The 19,967-nt window shown below is 40.7% G+C and overlaps 1 protein-coding gene across 2 annotated transcripts in view; it reads right to left on the bottom strand.

The window, feature by feature from the left end:
* Positions 1–1,022: 1,022 nt before the first annotated feature.
* lmtk2 (lemur tyrosine kinase 2) overlaps positions 1,023–19,967 on the bottom strand; it is a 49,172-nt gene continuing 30,227 nt past the window's right edge. For both annotated transcript variants that reach the window (XM_018761837.2, XM_018761836.2), the window contains exons 7-14: positions 17,407–17,531; positions 13,985–14,069; positions 13,424–13,545; positions 12,235–12,384; positions 7,722–10,767; positions 7,426–7,558; positions 6,988–7,239; positions 1,023–3,701 (exon numbers count right to left, since the gene is read on the bottom strand). In XM_018761837.2, coding sequence (XP_018617353.1) covers positions 3,673–3,701; positions 6,988–7,239; positions 7,426–7,558; positions 7,722–10,767; positions 12,235–12,384; positions 13,424–13,545; positions 13,985–14,069; positions 17,407–17,531 — 3,942 coding nt within the window. In that variant the 3' untranslated portion in view covers positions 1,023–3,672. The remainder of the gene's footprint in view (positions 3,702–6,987; positions 7,240–7,425; positions 7,559–7,721; positions 10,768–12,234; positions 12,385–13,423; positions 13,546–13,984; positions 14,070–17,406; positions 17,532–19,967) is intronic.

Genomic DNA, 19,967 nt, shown 5'->3' on the forward strand with positions numbered 1-19,967 from the left:
AAAAGCTACGCATTGAACATGCTGCACTGTTGGCCCGAAGTGCACTGTCAGCATGAGAATTCATATCATTAAATAAATTAGTTATCACCATGACCCTCACCAGGATAAGTGGTTTTGAAAATATTTTATCACTGAAAACTTCACACGTACATGTCACACAAAATGGTAGACTACCACCATATGTGTAACTCAGTACTAAAATAATCATGCAAAACCTCAGTAACCTTAAGTAGATGCACCTTGGTAACAGGAAACAAAGAGAACCCTGCACCAGTAACAGCCTTCAAGTGAACTTTGAAGATTGGCACTTGTGTGCCATGAGCTCAAATAAAATGCAAAAAATGGGCCAAAAAATTGAGCGGAAATCAAAATTAATGTGACCAAATTTGGCCAAAATTCAAAAGAATGTGTACTTTTTATCTAAATTGGTTGTCAAATATTGTATGAAATTCCAAGAGGATGTCAATAAATTGAGGTTTGTGGAAACTGATATTGCATTGCATCTTCCTACCCACGTCACACCTTGGTTTTATATTCTTCAGTTTGAGAAATGAGATTGAAATCCAAAGTGTTAACCGATTACATGATTGAAATTTGCATTTACAGGAAAAACAGCATGGCAGTGAAAAATATTAGCAAGTTTCTCATAAGAAACACAGACAAACAGCTCCTTAAAAGGACTTCGATTTTCTCCTACATTTAGCCTGCTGACAATGTGCTTCCAGCACATAAAAATTACAGAAGTCATAAGATCAGCAAATAAACAATTGAATTAAAAACAACCTAATAACAGGCTACTCTTCGGCAAATAATGCAAAAGAAAACATGCTTAAATAAGCCTTAAAATTTCACACAACACAAAGTATATCTGCTTTAACTAGTTTATGTAGAAAACAAGACCATAAACAGAGATAAGGTTTACAGTATGAGAATAAAATACAAAAGACAATTTTTATTTATTCTGAATTTTAAATCACCGTAGTGTATTTAATTTAACAATTCATAGAATTACACTATGCATGAATCAGTGTGAAGTAAAAATCATTTTTAGAAATTTACAGCTTTGTTTTTCCTTCCGCAATATCGTTGTACTGTACTATACCATGTGTTCTTAACCATAAAATACTGCCGACTGGCAGCCATTCAGTTGAAACTTCCTATGATTTCATTACATCGCTCTTCATTTACAGACATATTAAACATTTATATACATTAGGACAATTTAACATTGTTACGCTCTGCAGATGTGCAAGGTTTAAACACGTGTATATAACTTAAAGGTCAAATAAAATTTCAAGTCTGACTGTAGCACAGGCTGCTGGTATTGCAGACATTTACAAGAGTACCTCTTCAACTACAATACTGACATAAAAAGGGATTTATGGATTGGGTGTTTATTAAAAATAAAAAAGAAAGAAAAAAAAAAAAAAAAAAAAAAAAAAAAGAAAAAACCCACACAGAACCAAGCTAAAGTGCAGTCAACTTCTACGACAATCTTTGGAATCCCTTCTTATGTTCACTGTGAGAGCACGGGCAACGACAAGCACCAGGTCACCTGCTCCTTTTCCCCTCCTGATTATTATTAATGGAGGTGACCATGTAGTTGTAGATATGAGACAGCCTGTGATTGTGGGCAAAATGTTGTAGCCAAATAACCAAAAATAACCACAAAATACTTTGTGTTGCTTAAACAGGTTCAACACCTCATCATTAAAGTCCTCTCGTCTCACTATGCTAAGTATTGTTACATTTGTTCTCATTACTTGCACATGAGGGGCATGGTAAAAACCCTGTACTTCCAGACTAATGGACTCAGCTAAAAGTATGTTACTCTGGAGTCTGAAACAGTATGCTGATAATGTACCAGCACATTATCAGTGTACTGTATCTGTCCACAAACATTATTTCCTAAAGCTTCTGTCTCTTACATAATTCAGTGTGCACAAAATTCAGGCAACCTTCATACAGAAATTAGACAAAAGAAAATATATCTTCATTGCACATGTTTCCTGATCATTGTGTCTAACTATAGTACATTCTGGCATTTAAATAATAAAAAAAAGCCCTGTCTTATATGTCACACAATACACCTTGTAAATTAAATCATGAAGGACAGAGGGAGTTAAGCAACCTCTCCGACAGTAAGAACCACAAGGTCGCTTGTTCCGTATTTTCTACATTATCTCTACAAAACACATGCAGATTTTGACAAAGATTGTGTTCGTGGGGAATCCTGACCAGTCTCTATAAATTTTCCATGGTTGTTTGAACCAAATACATCTAAATATTAGGAGACGATTCAAAGATACTGTAACAGGACCAAGTTTCTTCTTGCTGTTAATGCTTGGCGTTTCCATAGCAATGGTGATGAAAAGCTGAGCACATTGTGTTTTGTGTAGGACAACTCAATCTCCTACCTAAACACATCATACAAATGAATCTTGGGTCAATACCGAAAGTTTGCATGGCTAATTTTTCCAGTTCTACTACTGTTTTGTTTTTTTTTTTTACTCCTAGCAATACAAACACCAGATGCTTCTGGAAATTACATAATGTATCTTTGGTAGATTTTAAATATTTGACAGGATAATTTTCAGACAACAGGTACTGCTAGCAAAGCAGACATGTATCAATTAAGGGCTGGGACACAAAGAAAACACACTTCTACAGGTCTTTCAGGGTATGATTGCCCACCATTATTCTTAGTTTTATAATGAGAGGTCACCACAGACCAATTTCTGCTTCAGCTCTTGATTTATCAGTCGTTATTTAGTATTTCCATCATAAATAATGTAGTTATTAAAACCTATAAGACGACTGTTCTTGATTGAAGCTGGTCCTAACAAATACAGGAACTGGTCCTTTAAATTACTGATAGACTGAAATTTGGACTAATTCTCTCCATATGTAATATCATGGAGGGAAAGAAAAAAAAAATGACAATTTGTAAATCACTGATGTTATTATATCGATGTTTGCTACTGTACACGTACCTTGATCGTACCCATTTATTTATTTAAAAAAAATACAACAAACAACAAAAAAAAAACTGACAGGATCAAAGGTCTCTTTGTCCAGGTGCCTGTTGTCCAACCCAAATTAGGTTTTCCCCAATAAAAGAAACACTCAGATTATCTGTAATTTGCATGGACTACAAGAAAGCAAATAGTGCTTGCCTTTATCTCTCTCCTTTTGCAAGTGGATCAGCCCATACTGAGCAGACTCCATTTATTTTAAACAAATGCACTGTGTCCATTGAACTGAACCATATCTCCATTCAGCACTCAGTGCCTAAAAAGTATTACCTTGGGTGAATTTCAGTCATACTGACAGAAAGATTACAACTCCTCAATAACTGCTCAGCTAAGACCAAATCTACAGGTCCATCTTTACCAGGGAGACCTTGGAATAGAGCTGGCAGCATGTAAAAGCTAGTAAGAATCACAGTTAGTAAAAGAAAATATAAGCTGTAAAAACGAGAGTTCTTAGTGTACAAAGAGGGTTGGGGGGGTCATGGGTAACTATGGATGGTCAAACATCTACACTCTGTTTTCCAGTTTCATTGCACTCGCTATAAAGAAGCAGAAGCTCCATTTTCCGTCCAGTAAAATCTTCTTGAAAGCAGTGTGCCCTGCATTATAAACTCCAAGGTCTGTTTTGACCATGCTCTGCTCAGTCCTTTTCTCCATCTTCACTGCTCCCTGGAATAAAAACCAAAGCAAATATTATACACTGACAAAATTAAATATTAAGACCATTCTTAAGAAACAATTTAAAGACACCTCGTTGTAACGTAAATGTTTATATGCATCTTTTTTAATAAAACTGCTAGGAAGGTGATTAGGAATCAGCAATATTCTGGTAAAGTTTTATGCAGCTACTTGTGTGATGAACATCGGTGCATATGGCGAAGGAAACCAACTGTACTTAATCACACATCTGCAGCTATGTCTTTCTCCTAAGGTAATGCACAAACTATTTTTGAGAAAAGCATGTGCTAAATGAATAAATGTATAAAATCAAGTTATCAATAGGGGTAGACAAAATAAACACCACATGAAAGTTTAGTTTTGACAAAGCAACTAAATCAATAACACAGCTGCTAAGGTGAGCCATATTAGGACTATTGCCAATTAGCAGTGTGTGTCAGCTAGAGGCCTGACAACGATCACTGATATGACAGCATATGCAAAACATGGACAAACTACATCAAAGAGAAACAGTAGTTCCAAGCTGAAGCTCACCGACATGCATAGACAAATACTCCACAGGACAGCAGCTAAACGCTACATAAGTAAGGCCTCAGAAATTACCACAGAATTCAATTAGCACCTGTGTGACCCCTTATCAACAAAAACTGTATGTCATGATCTTCACAAAGCAGGAATTCATTGTGAGGTTGCCATTCAGAAACTGCTTGTATCAAAGGCTAATGCACAAAGATGCAAAACCTGGCATAGGAAGCACAAAACTCTCACTCCATTTCCTACATCTGGACAGGTCTGTTTGGAGAAAGCAAGAATGCCTTCTACCTAGAATGTCTGCTGTCAACTGCTAGGGTATCTGCAATGGTATAGGCAATTATCTTGTGGGGATCATTTGGTCAGATGACCCTTCTGTGTGGTCCTTCAATAGCCAAGGAATAGAAGGCAATTTTACAGGACCACATGCACCCTATGGTGCAAACACTGTTCCCTGATTACAGCATGATAATGCCCCCATGAATACCGGGATGAAGTCAAACGGCTTCCATGGCCTCACCAATTACAAGACCTAAAACATCACTGAACCTTTTAGCAATGTTCTGGAGCAGAGCGGGAAATAGATTTCCACCTCCTCAATCTCAAAGAACTGGATGCTTCTCTTATTGAAAAAATGGTGCAATATGCCACTAAAGACCGTTCAGAACTTGCATGAATGCTTTTCTACATGGTTTAGAGTTGTTCTAAAGGCAAAGGGTAGCCCTACTCCTTATTAGATCTTTTATATTAGTACATGATTATGAGTTTCCATTATTTTGTATGTATACAACACATTACTTAAGTTGACAGTTAGGAGGTGGAGGACTGAAGGTGGCCTCTGCCGGAGGTGTACTGGCCCATATATTCACACCTGAAGAGTTCCCCGAGAGCTGCAGAGAGGGACTGACTCCCACCTTGTCCTGATGTCCTTGGTATATTGTATGTTAACACCTTCACCAGGAGAATTTGACCTCCCTTCTCCAGCAGCTTGTATCTAATCAGCCTCAGCCATGCTGGACTGGATATGGAAATTTTCCTGCACCCCTCCATAGCTGGCTGGGTTCCTTCAGAATCCTCACCTGGTCATAGTACCATACAGGCACACGGGTTGAACACACAACTAACTGAAGCATTATGAACTTTCTGCATTTCTACACATTTCAAACCAATGCATGGGTTAAAGATTTTCTCACATACACTTCACTGAAACCACAGTATCAAGGATATCTTCTTACGCAGAATAATATTCCGTACATTATAAAAAAGAACCTGTGAAACGCAGAACCTTGCAAGTCTGTTAATATTTCCCCTTCTGTCTCTCTCAAAAAAATATGCACTTCGAATTAAGGTATAGAGCTTTACAAAAAAGGAAAAAAAAAAACCCACACACACAAATAAGTTTTTCTAGTTGTAACAATATTCAAAATGAGTTCCCTTATATTTTTGCGCTGCAAGTAAATAACCTGCTGTGAAAACAGGTTCAATGCAAACTGCTGAATTCAACACCCTAAAAAGATAAATGGGACCAAACTAGTTTACACATTGAGAATTACTCCAAACCTCCTTTACCATTTTTCCCATCAAACTGCTAGTACAAAAAAGACAAATACTCTATACACTGCTCACATACCCAAAAGCAGATATTTCAAAGTAAACAGATAAGTGTGACCCAAGGTCTGTGTAAAACTGCAGTTCAGTGCAGCTGCTCAAGTGGTGTCTCAAATGTTCCCTGTTCAAATGCAGCTGGAATCAAGGACACACCTCAAGACCAAAAATACTGTATGATTCCAACACCAAAATACAAAACTGAATCTACCTACAAGGACTTATTCCACACCTGCATGCTGTGTCTTAAATTTTACTCTGTACAGTTAGGAAAATACCTTATGATTACTTAATGATAATGGCATATCTCCAGAACTGCCTGATGTTTTTGATATGCTAATTTAAAGATGAAAATGCAATGATTCCCCAAATGGCGCATGAGTCGTTCATCCATTTGTGTTTTATTAACATGAAATGCTATTTCATCTAATAAAGCAAGTGACCTAAAGAGAGAATAAGGGCACCAAGAACCCTCCCCTTGCCAAGCACTATGACGTAATCAGTCCTGAGACACAGGCTAACAAAAACCAACAGATGTCTCAGGAGGGTCATATCTGGTGGAAAAAGGAGTCCAGTCCTATTCATCACACAGGCCATTAAGCACTGACTCATAGAGAAATCTTTTTTTTTTTTTTTTTTTTAAAAAAAAAAAAAAAAAAAAAGCCACAGTGCAAGTCACTGTTTCCATGAGCTCATGTCCAGCACTGTGAGAGGAAAACAAGCACAACATCCTGTGTCATTGTGGCAACAGAGCTACCCCATGATGGGGGGGCGGCACCTGGCTGGAACAATAGCAGTCAAGGTCCCCACTGCTACAACATCACAAATACTATCGCCATACTATGCAGATAATCAGGAAAAAAAAACTACTGGTGTAAAAGCTAAACTGTTACCATATCTGTGACAATCTCAAAAATTACTGCAAAAAAAAAAAAAAAAAGTGACTACATGTGTAAGAAAATTTTATAGTTTCTCACCAATAACATTTAAGATGTGTTACTGCAACTAAATATAAGCAAGATGTATGAAAGCCTCACAACTCAAGATGTTCGTGAAATTACAGCTGAGCTGTATCAAACACGTTTAGATGAGCAAAGATTGTCTGAGCAAGAATACATGTGTTTCTTTAGGTGCTACTTGCCTCCCTGTTCCATGTCAGAGTCGGTCAGGTGGGTAAGCGAGAAGCTGGCAATGCTGACAGGAGAAATGGAGAAGCGGGAGTAGGTGGAGGCATCAGTCCAGCTCTGCTCTGCAGTGCGCACAGCAGGTGGTGGGGGGAAGGAGCGAGAGGCTCCCGAAGGAGCCATCTTGGACGCTGAACGATTATTGGCTACCCTGTTGTGGAAGGAGGGCTCTGCCAAGGCAAAGTCATCATCCCACTCAAACCCACCACCTGTAGAAGAAACATACACCTTTTATAGCCTGCTTCCCTCAGTGAAAAAATACTTATTAGAAGTACTGATCCATGGGCGCAAACAGGTGTAATTATATATATATATATATATATATATATATATATATATATATATCAATGACATTTTCAAAAATAGGTGGTATTGTTTGGTGTATGCTGCCATACCTTCTTCATCAGTGGAACTCTCAGAGTTAGTGAATCTGCCAAGATAATTGAAGGGAGACACTGGAATGCTGGACTCAGGTACTGGCTCACTGGACTCCAACAAGTGGTCACTCAATTCCTTGGTGGGTGTATCCTGTGGATGCATATTACAGTGGGTTGGTTGGATATGAATGGTTATTTGTCCATGATTTAAAGTTCAACTTAATGGGTATACAGGATAAAACTCAACCAATGTAAACGAAAACTAGGAAATGTTACAGAATTAGCAACCTCAGTTACCGAACAACGAAACCAACCTGGTCAAAGAGGTAAACTGTGACATCATCAAAGAACGATACAGTCTTCATCTGTTGAACAGAGTTTCCACTTCCTAGGTGTGAGGGCTTGCCAGTGCATGCTGAGGTTTTCTTCAGCAAGCTTCTAAGACTGCAAACCTCACTGCTATCAGTAATGATGATGGGCACTCTATCAACAGTGTCATCCTCACTTTCTGAACTGCAGCTGTGCTGCCGGTAGACGCCCATGTCGTTCTCCCAGTCATCGCTATCATCATCATCTTCCTCATCAGCATCTGTATCATCTTCAAGTCTGCCTGGCACAGCCAGGTTGTCCAACTTGCCCAAGTACCTGCCCTCAACATCAGGTTCCTTTAATCTGGTTGATTCTCCTGCTGAAGACGATATCAATTTTGAGGGCGCTACATTATCCTCACTGGAGTTTGACATTGCAGATGAGATGGAATCCTTCGTTGACTCACACTCTGAGGTAGAATCATTCAAACGAGCAGTCAAGCCAGACCTGGTCTCTGAAAGTGCCACTTTCTTAGTGTCACTGATGGACAGTGAAGCTTCCTTGTCCCAGTTCTCCTCTATAACAAGGTCTGGTGCACCATTACTCTTTACAAGCATGGAATTAGATTCCTCTTGAACATATGTAGCTTCTGTAGACTCAGTCTGAACATCAGCAGGTACCTCTTCAAGCTGCTCCTCCTTCTCAACAACTCTGGTAAGAAGCATTGTAAGTGCAGGGGAACTACCAAACTCAAGAGTGGAGTCACTCAAGATCTTGTCAGGTTCCAAATCATTATCAGAGAAATAAGCAGAATCTCGGTAACTCTGGTTGCCCCCACAGTGGAGTTCAACATCAGATGGAATAAGAGGTTGCTCCTGGGCGACATCCACACCATTCTTCTGAGGGTCCTGCACACAATCCGCTACTGATACAACAATGTCTGGGGGAGACTGCATCACCATCAGTGGTTGTCCAAAGTCCTGAGTACTCCTTTCTGCGTGGGCATCCTGGAGAACAGTTTGGGAGTTCCATTCAGGAGACTCCAAGTTCTCAGTTTCATAGCCACTGTCTGCTGTTTTGTAAGAAATCTGAAGTCTCTGAGGCCCAGTGCTGCTGAGAGCCTCTGCTGGATGCACTGCTTCAGGCAAGTCCAGGGAATCTAGGGAGTCAGGAGTTCCCACTGTACTTCCAACACTCAAAGTGTTTGGCGTGCTGCTGTCAAGGTGATTGTCCTGACTTCTCTCGTTCAGTTGCGACTCAGAAATCTGTACTTCAGATTTATCAGAAGGCAAATATCTTGTAAGCCTCAAGAAAGGATCATCCACACTACTGTCATTAGTTTGTGGAACTTCAAATGATGCAGTGTCTGTACCATTAGAAACTTCCCTAAATGTATTGCTCACCAAATTATTAGTATGCTTTACATCACTGGCTAAAAGATCTTTCACATCTTTCAAAGGGGGGGATCCTTGCCTGTGGTTTTCAGAGGGTTTAACTCCTGCCCAGTACATATCCCCCTGGGATGTTTCAAGACTTTCTACCACATTAGAGGTTTTGGCAACTGTGCACACAATGTCTTTATTGGCACTATAACAAGATTCAGGGGACTGGTTATTTGTGGAACATACAGGGACTTCAGGGCTTTCAGGCAGTTGAGAGGTAGAAAAGTCATAAACAAAATCAATCCCAGATTCAGAGGAATGCAATAGAACATGATCTTCAGAGGAAGAGCAAACATTTAATTGTAGCTGGTCATTAAAGTTTTCTCCTGCAACCAGTGTACTTGAAGGCACCAGTGATTCACTTATTTCTAAATCATTTAAATCTAGATTCAGGAAGTTTAAGAGTTTGTCTTTTGGTGAAACTGAATTATCAGCAGATTCTAAAATGCTTACAGTCTTATGTTCACCTGAGACAATCTCATCTTTATCCCCACTAAATTTGTAGTGGTTTTCTGGACTGCTGCTCAAACCAGCTGCTGAAACATCTTCACCCAGATCCTGGTGTCCCTCTGATAAGCATGGGCCATCTTTCATCAGACTCTTCTCTTTGAGAAACAGGAAGTTGTCCATCAGTCTCTCTGTGCTGAGCAGATTCGTAGAATTTGAGTTCCTTTCTGTGTTCTCTGAATAAAAAGCCTCCAAGTCTTCACCCTGAAACAAACTGCTAAAGCTCTCCCTTTTCTGCAGGTCTCCCCTCTCTAAAGAATTTTCACCATCACTTGCCCAGCTTTTGGTACTGATATTTGGCAGTTCTAGAACACTCCTGCTCCAGGAGTCTGAATCATAATTCTTCGAGCTGGTCTCACAAAACAGACTAGTTCGATATGGGCTCTCCAGATCGCTAGAGGACCACTCCTGGCCCTCTTGTGCATTGGAATCCTTGGAGTCTACACTGCTGCGGAAGAAATCAATGTCAGTGCTGGACTCCCCCAGTCTACTGTTGTGTAGAACTAGATATTTTTGCTTATTCACATGAGAGAGTTCCAGTTTCTCACTGGGGTCTGGAATATCACCTGTGTCAGACACCTCTTTACCGTTCCCCTGCTCCTCCAACTGAATATAGTGTTCTTTTGTGGTGTCCAGCTCCTCAGCTTCAATCATGGACTGAATCCCAGGAACCCCCATGGAGACACTTTGATTGTCCACATCAGCACCAGGGCTTGACAGGACAGACTTGTTGTACTGTGAAACTGGAAAGAACATGCTGCGGTAGTTCAGCGTAGTGTCCTGGCCTGTGTGGCCCTGACCGTAATGGTCATGTTCAGCCGCCTCCCACACATATTCGAAGCTCAGGCCTTGGCTGGTCTCAGTCACCGTAAGCACCTCGTCCATTCCCCCATCTACAAACGGTTTGAGGATGGGGAAGTACGACTGGCTGGTGGTAGCTTGGCGATTTGCAGGATTGGGCTTGAGGGCATTCCAGCGCTGCTCAAAGTCTTCCTCCATGTCTCTCTGGCCCTGCATGCGGAGGTAGGTAAGCAGGCGGTGCACCTCCTCTGCTGTGGCCCGCCTGTCTGCTGGAAGCCAGCAGAACTGCAGCACCTCATACCTGTATAGTGAAGAGCACATATAAACCATCTTTAAAAAGAAAAAACGCATAAGCACTACCATGTAAATGTTAGTTTGATTAAAGTGGGTGAAATATGAAATACCCAAAAACATTAACTGATGAAAATTCCTGCTTTAAAAGAAAAAACATTGGCACTTAAACAGTATTTGTTATTATAGCTATACAGGTGGTCCTCAACTTACCATGGGGTTACATTCCGTGCAACCCATCGTAAGTTGAGAATATCCTAAGTCAAAAATGCTTCAATTCCCCCCAGCACACACCTCTGAGTGACAGACAGAGATGCAGATCACTGCCATTGCCCAGGATCGCGAGAGAGTATCGCACCGCATATTGCTTGCACGGGAAAAAAATTAAAATTCGAAGTACAGTTCCTACTGAATGTCTATCGCCAGCTCACCATCATAAAGTCGAAAAATGTCATAAGTCATGGACCACTTGTACAATATTGAAACTTACACACCAAATTCAGACAAATGAATGAGAACTTTATCCTCAAAGAAAACAGTACATTATTAACTAAAGTACAAGTATGTTTAAAAATACAAATGTGACTTTTCTCTGAGACGCACGGAACTGATAAAACATTCAACCGTCAACCTGCAATGGTACACACTATAATACAGGATGTGCAAAACAGATTACTAAGCACTTGTTTTCCATGCACAAGTAAACATTCACTCCATCATTACAGAATTTCTCTCCATTTTCACTTCCCCTCCTGCAGGTAGTTAAATAAATATTGAAACTGTGGTGGACATCAGTGCATACGCAAGAGGAACCATTCTCCTCTTCGGTCACTAAGCAACCTTAAAAGAGTGACTGAAGAAACGAACACAGAGACACTGACTCACTGATGCTGTGACGGGCACAGATTGCTCACTCATGCACAAAATGACAGAAACAGACAATGCTTATGGCTCCACGAGCTGAAGTTAAGTGAATTTAGCAAATGTACTAAATTCCAGCATTTAGTAGGTATCCTTCTTGTATATGGTCCCAGTAAAAATTATTTATATAGCAGACAATCTTTAGGACTGCATAATTGAACATGTTTGTGTTTTATTCAGAACATTAACGCCATGTTCAGTACTACTGCATGGCCAGTGTCTTTATGCAATCTGCTGGCAGGTGACTGCATTAGCTGAGGGGCAAATATTGCAGTCTAGTGCCAATACAGATAGCACAAAATTTAATTTGCAAGCAAGAATTCTGATTTAAACACTAAAAAAAAAAAAAAAGGAATAATTTGTTGATATTCTTCTTCCAGAGTCACCTAGGAGCTAGAATTCTTCTTATGTGTTGAAAACATTGACATGTAACCTCCATAATAAAGCATAAGAAGGTTGTACAAGCACAAGGGAACTTTGTTAAGGAGCCTTCTAATCCAACACATGCATGAAAACACACACACACAATTTGCCTATCCATTGAAAACAGGCTCACCATCTGTCAGAGTAGGGCAGCTCCAGCTGTGGCTCACTAAGTGTAACCTGCTGCTCCTTTATCACGTGGATTAGCACCTCTCTGTCCGACAGGTGTGCATAGGGCTGGGCAGCACTCGCAAGGAGCTCCCACAGCGTCACTCCCAGTGCCCTGCAAACACAGTGTTCACATTTTTTTCCATGCAAACCAATTGCAAACTAAACACAAGAGGTCCTTTACAGTCCAGACACAATGACACTCCAGAGTGACCTTAATCTGCCAAAATGGAGAATACATTCATTATGGTATTAAAAAGCTTTTTAAAAGACACTCCACAATCAGTATTCAAACAGCAAGTCTCCTAAACATACAGATGCATAAAAATGTTTACTTTATTTCACAGTCAAGCTATAGTTCACAAAACTCAACAGTAAAATTAAAAAGCACAGAACAAAAAAAGCCTAACTGCACATTCGTTACAGATTTACCTTTACTCTGAAGGCATTACCCTTCTATCTGTATTTCATTATATTTTCATAAAACTAAAATCAATTAGTGGTTTCCACACATAGACAGATTATCAGGTCAAGTCAACAGTAGCTTAATTGCAGTTCAGAGGCACCACCCTAGATGTATTCTTAGGGAGCCAAAAAAAAAAAAAACCCCCGAGCTGACTCTGATACACAAAGCAGGTGACTTCTGGAGACAAAATCATGTCTGCCACCTGCAGTGGTATCACGGGTATGCCGGTATGGCAGTGAGGAGCTAACTCTAACCTTGGCATGAGTGCTAGTGTTTACTCTACTCTGTCTTGCAAGACACTATGTCAGTTAGTAGCACTAAACTGAGTTCTGGTTTCAGTAATAGTCTTTTGTTTGAACAGATGAAAACTCAGTCATCCAACTGTCAGACGGAAATCCTCACTATCCACACCTATTTACATTTCGCAGTAGAGACGTTAAACAGTGCCTCTCATGCTGTAAAAGAGTAACCGCCAGAAACTCTGTGACACTCCTAAACTCACCGTTTTGATTCTTCACCAAAAGCAGCTTGACGACTCTGACTTTAAAACCTTTGCAACTGACGATTGTGAATACTGCACAGTCCTGAAGTCACAAGATTACTTCATATTCTACCCTAAATATTTCTAGTGGCTATTCAGAAATAATTCCCAAAAGCCACAGAACTGAGGATGCAAAAGGAAACCTACCAAACGTTTCCAGGCTTGGTTTGATCCTCTGTAATGAGAGCGCCATGCAGCTCTGAAACGAGTTCAGGAGCCATCCAGCGCAAAGGAACATAAATCTCTTCCTTTGTTGAAATATAGTCCTCCTGATAAAGAAGAACAAAAGCACAACAATGGGAGTTTAGACACATTCATATTGTCACTTTACCACTGAAAGCATTCCGGTTGTCGAGCAGATTTATAAATTATTATAACATAGTTCTCACATAAATTTGTTCCTTTTCTACCTGTGTGAACAGCTACGTGTAACACAGTAGACATTCAATGCGCTGCCAGATTTTCATATTGATGCTGTACGTTCGTTAAAACCTTATTTGCAGAAGACTTGGTGTTAAGGCAGACGAAGGCTTTCCAGACTTAACGCAGATCGCAACAGCTGCTTAACATCATAAATACTTCAAAAAAAGTGTACCTGGTGAACCTTGGACTCTGCAGAATTCAGTGTGTAAATCCAAACTACTGAGCAGCAGTAGGCAGAATCTCCACACCACAACAGCCCTATCAAAACCAACGTGAAAGTCGCACCTTGTATTTGGAAGGGCCGATTCCGTAGTCTCCGATTTTCACCGTGAGGTCTGCAGACACAAAGCAGTTCCGCAGTGCCAGGTCACTGAAAGAAGGTGAAGAGGGGAAAGATGGGATGAAATGCCCGTGCGTGAACCACTGTGACCTGGATGGACGTCGACAAGCCGCTGTCCTGACCATACAAGAAAAACAACTTGCTCTTCACAATTACGCAAATAAGTTACTGTAACTTGTACTTCACAAAATGCCTTGCTTGCATTAAAAACCATACATACTCATCCACAAACATAAAAACTTTCAAGGTGGTAGAGAAAGTGAACAGTACCGCTTGCTGTTTTTACTGACATACACCACCACCAAGTGGCCCTACAAGTGTATAACATTCCAACAGATACAGCATTTACATTTATTCTTTTAGCAGATGCTTTTTTCCCAAAGCCACTTACAATGGTAAACTACTTACAATAATTTACCCATTTATACAGTAAGGCAATTTTACTGGAGCAATTTAAGGTTAAGTACCTTGCAAAAGGGTACTACAGCTAGAGGTGGGATTCAAACCTGCCACCTTTTAATTCTAAAGGCAACAGCTCTAAGCGCTGCCCAGAATCAAATTTATACCAATTTTTTTTCAGTGCCTTTCTTCTCCTTAAACTTCCTAATTTATCTGACACATTTTGTGAACTCACTTTACAATGTTAAAGTTGCTTACATGCTTATTTATACAGCTATGAAATTGTTACTGCAATCTAAGGTGAACGCATTTCAGAAGGTAACCATTACACTACCTGCTGTCCCACAATACAGCCACCCATAACTGGACAGTTCAGCCACATTTATTCAGTGAATTCAAGCTTCGTTTACTTTGTTTAATTTGTTCACTTGTCACCAGCTACAGCCTAGATGCTAATGTGAGAGCAGATGCTAACATTATTACTGGGTATGAAATAAAGTGTACATATACCCTACAGAAGGTACAACGCAAAGTAGAAATGGACAATAAGTGGAAGTACAAAGTAATAAGCAATTTCCCCATTTCAAACATTGGTGAAATTAAATAAGTATCCTTCTGGAGATTCTTCCCTTTCTAGACTGCTTTTCACAATATAATTTGAATGGTGGTAGAAAAGACCGCCTCCACCCCTTGATGGCAAGGCAGGTTCAAGAAGAGCTGGGCATGACTGGGCAACGTACAGAGGTCAACTCCTTGACCACTCATTGTGTGTCAAGCTTCCCGGCCTTCTGCCTGCAACCGTTCCCTCTCTCCACCCTACACAAACAAGCCCTGACTGAGAGGGTGTCACCTGGAGCCAGAGGGACAGGGATTAGGATCCAGCAGCTTTCATTCGCCCCCTCGCAACAAAATCACTGATGCTGGAGCTTTTTCCCATTCCGCTCACGAAGCATCGGGATTTTGTTCCCAGGGAGGAACACAGTCATCACGTGGAGGGGTTCTACCAAGTTCTAGTTCAGGTTGGGCAGACGGGGGCGGGGAGACAGAAGAGGCAGGATGGGCAGGGCTGAGCAGATGGTGCATCATTCAGACAGCGGATGGGTGAGGATGGAGTTCAGGTTTCCCCTCTGGCTCTGTGGTGCTCTTCACCCTGGCCTTGAGGAGCACGTCCCTCTCCGGCAGCACAGCTGCCACTCAAGGGAGCTACTGTCAGGCCCGTAAGATAAATGCCCAGATATTTTTAACTCTTCCTACATTGCACTATACAGTATAGCCACAGTGAACCAGACCAGTCTTCTACCCCTACAAGGTAAAGTGAAGCCAGACTGGATGTGCAGGGCAAGATCTCTACTGTAGGACTATTTACTGAGCAGTGGGTGGAACTGGTGTTTGGGTTCAACGTGAGGAGAAAGGTGCAAACATATGTGTGATGTCTGTTCTTCAGACAACTGACAAACTATAGAGAAAAGCAATTAATTGTACTGCCTAAAAGTGCCAGACAATTCAGAGAGAAGTGTGGCATTATTTCTCTCCAAAATCTTATGTACCATAACAAATTGTAAACCCACAAGTGTTCAAAACATGTACCCCTGTAACAGTCCGAAGGGACCTCAAAACACACATCTTTTTCCTTTCTGTTTGAGTCTGCAGCTCATAGACTATCACTGATCATTTCAGCACTTCTCAAAACTTGAACAGAATTGCAGAATACCTCTCCTCCACTGCCCTACATGCTATTTTTCAACACATGTAACGGAAGTAAAACCTTTTTTACTGTGATTACCCCCTTGCTGCCTTTTTTTATAATCAACAAGCTAAAAATAGCATCTAGACACTGTCTTGGTTATAGTCCAGATGGCTGAAAGCAGTGCTACCACAAGGCATTGCTTCAGAGGGAGCACCAGTCCATGTGGAGCTACAGTGGGCGGACTGGAGGGTGGACTGTAAATCAACTCAATACCAAACCCGGACCACAGCACTCCTTTCATTGGACCGCTGTGATGTGCCGCCTTTTGGGTTGTACAGGGGGGAAGATGGGGGAGAAAAAAAAAAAAAGAAAAAAAAAGAAAAAAAACAGTGCAATAATATCCTTTTACATGAGAACTGCAGAATCATCATATCCCTCCAACAGACAGTAAGTGACACCCAGCAATCTGTGGGAGCTGTGCAATTTGACACCGTCAAGCTCATTTGAGCATGCAGAGCGGAGACGACACACTAAGCGCCCAGGTCACACTATACCTCCCTCCCTCCCTCATTCGACTGGATACCTATAGCTCTTGGGGTAAAAATGAATTTGAAATGGCCACTTCAGCGGCCGTATCCTTTTTTGGAAGTAGCAAGAAACCCATGAGTCTGATAGTCAAGAGGAACAAAACAATGAAGTAACAAATCTGGCCTAATTGGACAGCCTCTTGAACATGATTAAGTCATTATCCTCCATGTGCATTTTCCACCAAGTGTGTAGTTCTGACTCTGACTTCTATCTAGACTTCTTTCTCAAAGAGGATGATATCTTGTGTGCTACACAGGGGGCAATCGCATTGATTCACAATTCTACTAACAAACTCTCAATTGAAGACATACAAAGTACAGTACAGTACCCAACAGTATGGTCTACCTACTAAGTACTATTCCCAAAAAAAAAAAAAAAAAAAACCAACTGGCAGAGTAAGTTTTCAAAGCCCACCCAATAGCTGTCCATTTACAGAATAAAGAGGTTTACACATATTAAAAAATGGATTTATCACAATTATGCAAGGTACTCTGTACAAAAATAGTACATTTGAGTGAAATTATCAGCAGAACATACATCTCCAAAGGCATATCTAAGTTTGCAGGATTTTTAAAACAAATACTTTTGATAGAGAAACATTTTTCTAACTACAAAAACAAAACCTCATATGACAATACGACTGCACATGAGTGCTGGATGGCCTGGTATTGTTGCGATTTGAGTCATTATTACCTGTGTAGGAAGTTGTTCTTGTGGAGGTGGGTGACACCAGCAGCGATCTCACAGGCCATCTTCTGCAACAGGTCAGTGCTCAGAAGCATCCGGTCTTGCTGTACCAGGTAGCTCTTCAGGTCACCCTGCAACACGCCATAGACAGCTTTGCATCAGCTCACACTTGTGTTACACTCCATACAGTAACCTACAAGGCCACATATGCAGCCAACAAAGGCATCATTCCCACCTGTTCTATTTACTGGAATATACTCAAAAGTAAACCACAAAGTCAGCTGGTATAGTTTATGCCCCCAGTTTTCAGTGAGGAATCTTTAAAAATGTTTTCATATTCAAACATATACACAGACATCAGTGGTGATGAAATCAGACTGATTACTGTCCATTTCTATCAGAGTAAAGGAAGTGAAATGGAAAGAATGTTCAGGTGTTACCAGTTGCTATTAAATACATTTAACAGTCTACTATCCCTTGACATATGCATTTATAAAATGCACTATTAAACTAAAATGCAGAAATCATACCAGAGGCCCAATGTAACCATTTAAAGGGCAATGAGATTGGTGAGAGTGTCAGCACATGTTTCAAAAGTGATCCATGTATGAACTTGTAGTGTGTAGAAAGAGCCACAAGGGGGCAGTAGATGCTCTCTCAACAGAAGGAGTGTCAATCTCCCTCCATGACAGAAGATCAAAACCAAAGGGCAGCTTTACCACTCTAAATTGGGCCTTATATGGTAAAGGACATTAAATAGATTATGCTATATGCTGTGTCACTGCAATTTAAAAATAAGAGGGCCTGCCAGCCTGGCAGAGGCTGCAGTGCTACTGCAGCGAGTCAGGTTTCCTTGACCAGAGGGGCACAGACCCCAGTTTGGGTAAAGGAACTGCACACGCAACACATGGGCCCCTGAACTCACACTGGCCTGAGTGAGTCAAGTCAACCCAAGACAAGCAATACAGACAGGTAACAAATTTATAATGATGCGTGTATTCCGTCTCAGGCAACCTGTGTAGCAGCATAGTCATTAAGGCACTGGACTCCACTCCTGAAGGTTCAAGTAGGGATCCTGCTTTAGCACCCTCAGGGAAAGTATTTCATTTGACATGCTCATCAAAAATATTAAGCTACACCTGATAAAAGCTGAGAAGTTATTATAACTCAACTATGGTCTACATAGCACAACTGATTGTGTTACTCCATAAATGCTGGATCCTAATGAATGGCACTTTCAAATGTTCTGTAATCAAAGCACAGCTATCTACACTTAAGATTAAATATGTTTTCTTTTATCATCATCATCATGAATGCATCAGGTATGTAATGAAATTCAAAAAATATGCAGAATAAATTCAGGGTTACATTATGTTTATGCATTAAGTTACTGCCATTTTAATGCACACTGAGGAGTCATGTTGCTTTACACTAATATTTAAACTGGCAAACTATAAATCTTTTAAACTGACAAAGGTGTTTTGGAATAGCGGCTTATGAAGCAAAAGGTTTGTTGTGGCAAAGCAAAAGTGTAATCGATAACCGATAATCCAAGGGCACCACAGCCACTTCCTCCACCTGGCATAGGGAGGATGTTCTCAAATAATGATTAAGTAAGTTTCTAAGAGAACTACTCAAAACCCACATACCGTACCCAGGGTAATAGTGCTGTCACAGAAAAGGAAAATATTAGCATTAAGCAGCAGCCTGCTGTGCAAAGGGCACCGGTGGCTAAACATTGAAGGTGTAGTTTACCAAACAAGTGTTCCTTCACTTCCTGCCTCCTACTAGGCTAGAGAAACCGAGGGGGGGAAGGTTAGGGCAGAGGGTTTGAAATTCCAGCTGGCAATACTGACTGAAGAGGTCAGACCAGCAGTCTGAGCGTTTACTTGTAGTCTACAAGTTCAGGAAAAAAAAATACCCGCAAATTAAAACATTACAGTTAACATGGAAATAAGTTCCTATCGGAATGATACGCCGAAACATTTTAAGTGACCGTTATTCAAACACCAGTGACGGTTATCCCAACAAACATGTGCAGTGCAATCGCAACTTACATGCATTTGACTTGCTGGTTTCATAAAAAGGGTATTTTGTATGTGACCTCCCCTTCTCTTTTCATGAAAAGCAAACAAAAGTAGACTTCCACAAAGGAATAACACTTGAAGAAAGAAAACTATATGCCCAGCTCAAAGTCAACTTTGTCACTTCCACAATATGTTTAGAACATACATCTGAGTTAAACAGCGTTTCTCTTGGACCACGGTATGACACATAGGACAGCTCAGCTATCACCCCTCTCCAGGCAACCCACGGCAGCCCCAGCTACCCTCTCATGCATCTTGCTCCTTCCATGTTCTCCTATCAATGACTACCTCACAAATGAATTTCTCATAAGCATGCCTATTATATGTACTGTTTGGTGTAAGTGCAAACTGATGGCAGCACGACAACCTCCAAATCTCCATATATATCGTGACTCCAGTATACTTGTGCCAGAGGAGAAACCATTATGTTCCACAGCAATGAAAGTTCTCTCATCATAACAGCATGATTAATGACAGCAC

This window comes from Scleropages formosus, chromosome 20, assembly GCF_900964775.1.
Source record: "Scleropages formosus chromosome 20, fSclFor1.1, whole genome shotgun sequence".
Taxonomy (NCBI): Eukaryota; Metazoa; Chordata; class Actinopteri; order Osteoglossiformes; family Osteoglossidae; genus Scleropages; species Scleropages formosus.